This window comes from Cupressus sempervirens, chromosome 5 (assembly GCF_028749045.1).
Source record: "Cupressus sempervirens isolate cs-2001-9-10 chromosome 5, ASM2874904v1, whole genome shotgun sequence".
Taxonomy (NCBI): domain Eukaryota; kingdom Viridiplantae; phylum Streptophyta; class Pinopsida; order Cupressales; family Cupressaceae; genus Cupressus; species Cupressus sempervirens.
This window is the reverse complement of record NC_143122.1, coordinates 311,210,469-311,219,929: the sequence shown is the minus strand read 5'-3', so window position 1 is coordinate 311,219,929 and position 9,461 is coordinate 311,210,469. Positions and strand designations below refer to the sequence as shown.

The 9,461-nt window shown below is 34.7% G+C and overlaps 1 protein-coding gene across 1 annotated transcript; it reads right to left on the bottom strand.

The window, feature by feature from the left end:
* Window positions 1-2,271: 2,271 nt before the first annotated feature.
* On the bottom strand, window positions 2,272-7,829 carry LOC149555880 (B-box zinc finger protein 24-like). Its single transcript, XM_089829982.1, has 3 exons — window positions 7,476-7,829; window positions 5,781-6,104; window positions 2,272-2,998 (listed from the first exon to the last, which is right to left on the bottom strand). Exons 1-3 carry the CDS (start codon window positions 7,656-7,658, stop codon window positions 2,660-2,662), a joined length of 846 nt encoding a protein of 281 aa, XP_089686108.1. The 5' UTR covers window positions 7,659-7,829; the 3' UTR covers window positions 2,272-2,659.
* Window positions 7,830-9,461: the final 1,632 nt, after the last annotated feature.

Here is a 9,461-nt window from a genome sequence, read left to right as displayed (position 1 = left end):
GATAGTCGTGTCTTGTTGACAGCTAGTAATTGAGGCTTGACAGCTCTTAACCATGTGTAACCTAGCAACTGGATTCTCTAGCCAACACATTTTTTTTTTAAAAAGCCACCTATTTGAAACTGTACAGGTTTTTGCACCTTACCCTTCCTTTCGACATCTACAGGAGCCCCTGACAATTCGCAGTAATGCCTGCACCGATACTCCTGAACCTTAATATTAGCGCCTTCTCTTGCCTCGTAATATCCTCAGAGCGTCTTGAAATAAAAGTTTGCCTGACATTCTATTCGATATTAGATTAATCACTATTCAGTGTTTTTGCGTTGGCAATAGTTCTCTGCCATGGCAGGAACTAAAAAGATGAAAAGTAAAGGAATAACATGTAAAAACACTTGCATGAAATTTATTCATAATCTGAAACGGAATAGATGTTTCTAGAAACAGCAAATGGGATAGATGTCTCTCGAAACAGCTTTTGTAGCTCTTTTCACGTCAATAATAAGCTAAGAAAACAGCAGAAATCTTATTCAAATAGAAGCAAGCTCGAAACTTCCTTGGACACGCTGATGGAAACCATTATCCGGCTCACCGACTGTACGATATAAATGCCCTCTTTTTACTGATAAACATTAGCTTCAATGTTATTGCAATCAAGTCATATTAATATATACGTTCAGCTTTCTTTTTTTTATGACTTCAAACTCAATTTGCAGGAAAATTCTACATAAAAAGCCTATGCAGGAAATTGGAAACATTTTTTGGAATTGTACAACAATTTGTTGCATTATGAGCATGATGTAACAGATTTGCAAATTTTGTGGCTCGTACTCTGCAAATGCATATTCTTAAAGATAATATACTTATAAATTGACACAATATTCAGTGAAGACGGCATAAAATAGCAGTAAAATTTAATGAAGTGAACAAAATTCTCAGTGAAGACGGCATAAAATAGCAGTAAAATTTAATGAAGTGAACAAAATTCACAGCGAAGGTAATACCTAGCAATTTACCACAATGGAGTTCAGTTGTAGTGCCAGAACGGGCCAGCAACTGGTAATTCGGTAAAACCTGCGGCGTCAAATGCAAACTGACGAAATAAAAGTAAGATGATTCAATGAATGTTCATTAGTTTGATTGGCGAGAAATGTCGAATAACTGAAAAGTACCGGACTTTGAATACAACATTAACCAGGTATGTATTAAGAAGTTAAAGTGGTTCATAAACAATGAATTAGGGATCTAGGGTTTCAAATTTTGGTTTCTATTTGTATGATCTCGTTTTTCATCGACCTTTTCCTGTTGTAGTTCTGACAGTTGCATCAATACAACATTAACCAGGTATGTATTAAGAAGTTAAAGTGGTTCATAAACAATAAATTACGGATCTTGGGTTTCAAATTTTGGTTTCTATTTGTATAATCTGGTTTTCATCGACCTTTTTCTTCTTGTAGTTCTGACAGTTGCGTCAATACAACATTATCCAGGTGTATTAAGAAGTTACAGTAAACAATGAATTAGGGATCTAGGGTTTTCAAATTTTGGTTTCTATTTGTATGATCTGGATTTTTCTTCTTGAAGTTCAGACAGTTGACGCAACTGTTTTTCAGCTCGGTGCGCTGCTGCTGTAGCCAACCAATAGTCGATCACCTTACCGTGGGACGCTGTGTTTTTGCTATAATCTGCTGATTTGTCAGCTGTGACTTCTCTGGATCTTTGATTCAATATCAAAGCAAATAAAAGGTATTTAATTTAAACTTCACAGCTTTTTTTTAAATTTAGATATAAGATTTTATTTCCTGGCAAATAGATCATAGATCAAAATATTGATGAAGATGAAAAACAAAATGACATGATCAAAGAAATTGGTGAACTCCATGATCTATTATGGATTATAAAAATAAATTAGAAAAAATATTACGAACTTTCTACAATTCATCGATATCGTATGACAATTTTTAAAATAGATTTTGTAGGAGTTTATTCTAGAAAGAGCATGACGAAATCAGAAATCCTTAAGCTTTTGTTTTTATCATTGTAATGATGTTCACCTAATGTAATCCGGATGCTCTTTTTATCATTATAATGTTGATAACCTAATGTAATCCATATGTTAATTATTAACTCGTACACAATTTACCTTAAAATTGTCAAATAATCGAATATTATGATATTGTTAACTGTACAGGTTTCGTGTAATTAAACAGAGGTCATTCTAAAATCCAGAGTAGATGCATGTAACTCATTAGTTGTGTCATCGTTTAAAACAATAGGTAGACAATAAACACGTCATATTATATAATAATTGAACATTAATTTCATACACTCGTAACCAAAACATGTGTCCTGCCACAGAGCTAAAGCAGGGCACTGTAGGTGTAAATGTGCCAAATGATATGACATGATCAGTGAAACATTATGTTCCTGAGACTTTTCTTCGTGGTTCTCTTGAAACAGAAACGCAGACACCTTTTAACTCTATCTTACGTCTTCAATGTACAGGTCCAGCAATTACGATTGCCATAGAGCATGCCATCTATTCAAATTGTATATACTTTTTTTCTTACAAAATTTAGTACCCAGAAATACATTTGCCGTCAGGTGGATCATTTTACTTGTGGACCAAAATATCAAACTTCGGTTAACATGCCGGACACCAAAGCTACTCGTCCCGATACGTCTGGAAGGAAGAACGTCTCATGCGCTTTGAGGGAAGTGTATTGAGGCATCCTGTGTCCAGCATTCCAATGTCTGGGACTAAGAAACAAGCTTCATCATAATCAGGAACTTGGGAAATTTGAGTGGCCTTAGATTTCCCTTTGTTTGAAGACGCATTGGACCTTCCCCCCGCTTTTCCACACATTATATTCATGGCACTGGGATGGGAATGAGATCCACTGGACAGCTGAGGAACCTGTAGGAGGCTATCCTGTTCTTCTTCCCCGAAGAATGTCATATCAGCAATGTTCCAATCAAAATCGCCCAGGTTGCCCTGGTCTCCCTGTAGAAGAAAGTAAAATTAGTAGAAATCATGTTTAAGATGCAAAATATTGGGTAAAAAGTAAGACTATTGATGTCAAACGTTCTATGGAATGAGAATTATTTCGTTACATAATCTATATAAATATTCAAGATAATTTTTAAATATGATTGTGTAAATTTTTCCTCATTAGTTTCTATTATACTTATATGACTTATCATGATAAGATGATGGATCATACTACATGTTAATAGATCAAATATCGATAACATAAAAAATTACAAAATTAAATTAAAAAACTATCTTCTGAACAGTCTCAAACATTCAGATAGTTAATAATCAGATAATCATGTAATGTTAGGGGAAAAAACCTGACCTACTAAATCTTGGTTAAAAGGTTTGAATCAACTAAATAATTTTGATTAGGATGTCAAAAATCGTGATAAAGAAGTTTATTATAGAATGAAAAATGTTTAAATATGAAAAACATGGAAAAAATCACCAACTTCAAAGCCTCTTGAAAAAGCAAGATTAGAAGATATAGATGGAAATTTTGTTTTTAGTTCAGTAGAAAAATCTTTAATAATGTCATTAAAGAAGATTCCCTGAAAACTAGACAACTAGCATGGTTCTCACGAAAGCGGTGACAGATTATGATTACCCCCCTCTTGAGAAAACTCTTAGGTAGCATGGTGTAACACAAGATCAGCAAGTGGGTTGAACCAGAAGGTAAAAGAGCTAAGTGGCAGACAGGGTTCAGACCGAAGCACTCCACTATTGACAATGCGGTTACACTACAATTCTTGGTTGGAAAAATCTAGAAAAATAGGGTGAGGAGGCTTTTTGCTGCTTTGTTGACTTTAGTAAGGCCTTTGACACAATGTCAAGTGACAGATTCTAGCTTTGAATGGACAAGCTGAAAATTCTTATAATACTTAGAATCGCAACACAGAGACTGTATGAGCAGGTCATGGCTAAAATCAGAACTACAGAAGGGATGTCAAAAATCTTTGGCGGTGATATAAGTGTCAAACAGGGATGCCCCTTCTCACCAACCTTGTTTGGGTTATACATCAATAAAGTAGAAGAATATTTAGACGAGAGCAATGACAATGGGGTTCAACTAGCCAATTATGTGAATAAGCCTCTTATATATGTGGACAACCTCATTTTAGTTGCTAAAGCAGTGGATAGTCTGAGAGAACACTTGAAGGTGCTTGAGACTTTCTCTTAGATGGTTGGGATGCAAGTGAACACTTGAAAAACCAAAGCGATGATTTTCTCTTTGAAAAGACACAAGAGGCAGCAAAACATATTCATTTTCAATGGTAGCCCATCAGAGATTGTGAAGTAGTACACATGCTTTGGAATTGACTTCAACAACACTCAGGAAACATGTAGAGCCAAAAGAAATAAATGAGAATGGAAAGCAATATATTCTTTACAAAACAGATTGGTTTGTTTGTTAGTTACATCAGTGAACCTTAATGGTTGTGACATTCAGGGCAACAGCATATCAGGTCAGAAATGGAGACAAATAAAAGTTTAATCATCAGTAGTCTCAAAATTAAAACACCGATCCCCTATTAGATCCTATTGGCGGAAATGGATATTTTCCCTTTAGGGGCCTCAGCAATGATTTGGTTATTATGCTAATGAAAGAAAACCCGAAGTATGGAAAATCATCTTGGTCAAAGTTGAACGTGGAAGAAAGGTTGGACAAAAGGAAAAACACGTGGATGAAGAAGAATATGTTTAAGTGGATGAAAATATTGAATGTTGGTATGCATGACTGCCTGAATAACAATGCTGGAATAAATAAGCCCGTGAAGGAAAAATTCAGAAGTTGCATATATGGTCAAAACAAAATGGGTGCAAAAAAGACTGTTATATCAAAGATTATAATATAGCGCAAGACCACGAGGAGAAATCATACATACGAGCAAATATCAAATGGAAAGCTAAAATGCTCATAGCACACTTTAGGATGACCAAAACAGGTCAAATGGATGATACCCAAGGAAGAGTGGAAGGAGAGAATATGGTCTACTTTGCAACATGGGAGTGGTGGAGACCGAGCGAAGCTTTCTCATCGAATGACCGAATGACCAACATACAATGACATCCGCTCTAACTATGGTAATATTTTTAAAATAGACAATTTAGACACTTTCTCGAGGAAACACAGTTAGACAAGACAACAAATTTAGTTATCAACATTCATTGTCAAAGATTATAATATAACACAAGAGCACGAGGAGAAAGCATACATAGGAGCAAATATCAAATGGAAAGCTAAAATGCTCATAGCACAATTTAGGACAAGCAAAACAAGTCAAATGGATGATACCCAAGGAAGAGTGGAAGGAGAGAATATGGTCTACTTTGCAACATTGGAGTGGTGGAGACCGAGCAAAGCTTTCTCATGGAATGACCAATGTACAATGACATCTGCTCTAACTCTGGGAATATTTTAAAAATAGACAATTTAGGTACTATTCTTGAGTAAACACAGTTAGACAAGACAGCAAATTTAGTTATCAATTCATTGTCAAAGAGCATGTCTTAAAGAAGCAGCTTCAAAAGACTTAATATTCTCACACCCTTTTTTCTCGGAATGAACTTGTCTTTTATCTTAAAGATCCCATAAAGTAGTGGCATGACCTTATTAAAATCTTTGGTTATTCATTCCAACGAAAGTTGATACTCTCAAATTACAGAATTCTAAAATATTCTAAAACCATATTTTTAATAAAATCAAACCTCTCTTGAATTACCCAAAGAAGCCCTAAAAGAGCATCACCTTGGAATCGAAATCCGAGAGCGGTAGGAGATCGTCCACGCTCCAGCAAGGCTCCACGTAATTCTCATGTGCGGTACCTCCCGATTGTTTTTGCGCCGAGATGGTTGACACCGTGGGAGAAACAGCAGAATTTGGTGCAATCGGAGCCGTAGATCCTTCATTCTCGCAATTGGAGGGAATATCAGCTGTCAGGGCAACTCTAATTCCGGTGGCCAGAAACCGCTGGTGTTTTGCCGATAAAGTGTCCGGCGAGTGAACGGATTCGTCACAGTCCCGGCATAGCATCGCTCGATCTTCCAAACAAAAGACAAAAGCTGTCTTATCCTACACAGAAATTAAGACCGAATCAAAAACCACTCGAGATTAAAAACAAGTCATCGAATTAGGTTATATCTGAGAAAAAGGTGAACGAAACCCCCGCGAAAATAAAATCCCCTTGGCAAAGCAAAAATCATAAAATATCTAAATCGAGGGAACACCAAAAATTATTGATAGATAATTCAAATAGTTTTACATGTACAGATCGACACAAATTATTTTGCATTTCAAAGCCTCAACAACATGACAGTACCATAGCAAGTATTCGAAAGGGAAAAGTGTTATTAAAACTGCTTGCTCCCGTTGCAAGGATTTAGATTCCACTGGCTCTAAGGGCAAAACCAAAATAAAAGCTTTGATACATGTAACCTTTGGGTACAAAAGATTTCAGATGTCACATCTCAAAAACATGGTTTGAAGCGGCTTCAAGAGTATAACAGATTCAGAGGAAACTCCATACAGGTTAAGGGTAGTAAGGATAGAAGGGCATTCTTGATATGGAGGTAGGAATTCTGCCTTTTTAAGAAAAACGAGACAGGGAAAGTAAACAACCCAGAAAACAGGAATACAGTAGTTGAAGACAATGGAATACATTAAAATACCCAAAATAGAATAAGTATTAAGAGAGTACAAAAATACCCAAAATAGTAAGAAATGTAAACAGCGTATAAACATACCCACCATGCAAAGATGGATCAGAAAAGTAGTCAAAGCCTGTAAGAAATAGAAGAAAACCGCCACACGTCTTCAATGAATACACCAGGTAAACAAAGGGTATAGAGAAGAACCTAAAAGGTACACACAGGTGCATATATCCCTGTTTAATAACCGTTAAAAAACGAGAACATCTCAAAAGAAATTATCGTATGAGAAAAACATGAAAGATCCAGACTCGCGTTTGAAACCTCAACTCGTGTACTGCATCACAAAAATCCGTCCCAAAAGAAGCCAGAACTATTTTCTAGTACCAAATGTTTCAAAGTTTGAGCGAGTTTTTTAAATGCTTTGAACCCATTATCCAAAACTCCAAAACAACACAGATGAAAGCTCATGACTCAAAACCCAAAAAGAACTCCTGCCGATAGTTAATCCTAATTAATTTAGTAGCAAAACCTCCCTCCAAAATTCAGACAACAACCACAACAAATCGAATTTCTCTTTTACTGACCCACTATATAAATCTCATAGATCCATACAGCAACACAATGTCTGCTTAACTTAATCTAAAAATCTTCAAAGAAATCCATTACACAGTACTTCTCCATCATCATACCTTATCGAAAATAAAAAATTCAACTGCAGCCAATCCAGAAAATTCTAAGAAACCCCAATTCAACTCATTAAATTTCCTCCGAGTTCTAGATTTGTTGAACTTACCTGGCATATGTCACAGCAACAGAGCTTAGAATTGGAGGGCATAAGCGGCAGGCGCTTGTGCTTGCTAGCAAGCTTGTTAGCCTGGTGCACTTTCACATCGCATTCTGCACACAAAGCCGCTTCATCTGCGCTGCATATGACCGCAGCGGGCTTGTGCTCGCACACATCACACTGAATCCTCATGGTCAATAAAACAGACTGATAAGGAGGGAGTTTTTAGGGGTAGAGGATAAAGGGTACAGATCCAAAGCCCTGAAACACTCTTTCAGAACTTGATTTATAGGCAACACTATCTATCTACATTGGCCTGCTGCGCAGTCAGAAATAGCCATAGATCTGAGGAAAAGCTTCTGGAAAGTAGAAGATTGAGAAAGTGTTGATTATATAGAAAAAAGATATAATTTGTCAGAACGAATGAGAGCCACAAATGTTGTTAGCAGTAAATGCTGGAGTTAATTGAAGAACATGTGATTAGCAAGCAATGTAACCTTATCTCCATGGGATGTTATGTTGGGATTAGGCTTCAGTTTTGGTCCGGGCTTTGTAGTTGGGTGGGTAGATTCGCCTAAAATTTTCACAGTTTTTTTTTCAAATGTGGAACAGTTCTTTTTAAAATATCAAAGAGTTTAAAGTCAAACGATATTATGGCAGCCAGAAATGTGTCATTCGAACTGTTTATGGTAATGTTGAATATATTGAAAAATTGAATATATGTTAAAATTTGTCTTTATAAGATCGAAGATTTTCCTTTGTCTTTGGCCTTTTAATTGGTACTTGTTTGTTCTTTTATACTGGTCTTTGATTTGTACTTGTCTAAGTAATATGTTGAGTTTTTTGGGGAAAGACAAATTTTAAAATATCAAAATTTGAGTTTGTGGAAGTTCTTATAATTTTTATGTTTAGGTTCACACTTCTTCATCTATCATTCAAAGATTTTGAAAGAAAGATAGAGAACATAAATTAATTATCACTATCTTTTGCATCAATATTTCAATTAGAATGAAAAATAGAGAATATCATATTATTTAGCCAAAGTCATCAATATAATATTGCAGTCAATGATCTAATAATATCTTTATAAGAAGAATTCTTAATACCAAACATTTCCATATTCACATAATTTTAATAATAAAAATGAGGACAATTATTTTTTATTTCTTATGTGAGTGCTTTTTAGCATTAAAGTAGACTTGGTGAGAAGATTTAACTTTACTTTTCAATTTTTTCTAATAATATTTGTGAACTGAACTTTATTATAAATATATTTAATTATTATATACAATATGGTTATTAAATAATAATTGATATAATATATACATTCAGGTATAATTTGGAGAAGACTTATATTTATATTTTAGTCTATATTTATTGAAATGTCTATTTAAATGATAGTCAAATACTACTTGATATAGTAATATACTTGATGTTTAAAATAAGGACAATTGTCAATGGGTCATTGGTCTACTTGTGAGGTTGAATGGCTCACAAAGATCAAGTCTTGAGATTTTGGGGGCATGGATGCCCCTCAGTCCTTGGCACGAGTGACCTTGTATCGAGTTCCTAAAACATTTCTATGGTGGAAAAAAAATGACAGTTGTTGAAGATTGAGGTAATTTAATTTTGTTTTTAAAGGACAATTTTTTATTATTTTTTGTGAGTACTTTTTAAATATTTAAACAGAATTGTGGATAATTTAAAAAAGTTTCTTTAATATTTTTGTGAGCCAAGAGTCATTATGAATAATTTAATTAGTTTTATTCATTACTCTCTTTTCATGTTTTCATTTCCTTGTGATGGATCAAAGTGTGATCTTAATGTTGGACACACAAAATCCATGAACACAAATCACATTAAGGGTTTAATTGCCATAATAAATATATATTTAAAATGGTTATCAAATATTGATTGGTATGATATTATGTTATAGACCATGATTAGTGTTCTAATTGTGTTATCTTTACTAGCTATATATACCTCTATATATAT

Excerpts from the sequence above, each read along its gene's own strand:
- LOC149555880 (XM_089829982.1), bottom strand. The coding sequence starts at position 7,658 with ATGAGGATTCAGTGTGATGTGTGCGAGCACAAGCCCGCTGCGGTCATA. Across the intron at positions 6,105-7,475 it reads GTTGCTGTGACATATGCCAG|GATAAGACAGCTTTTGTCTT; the intron begins GTAAGTTCAACA and ends ATTTCTGTGTAG. Across the intron at positions 2,999-5,780 it reads TCTCGGATTTCGATTCCAAG|GGAGACCAGGGCAACCTGGG; the intron begins GTGATGCTCTTT and ends TTTCTTCTACAG.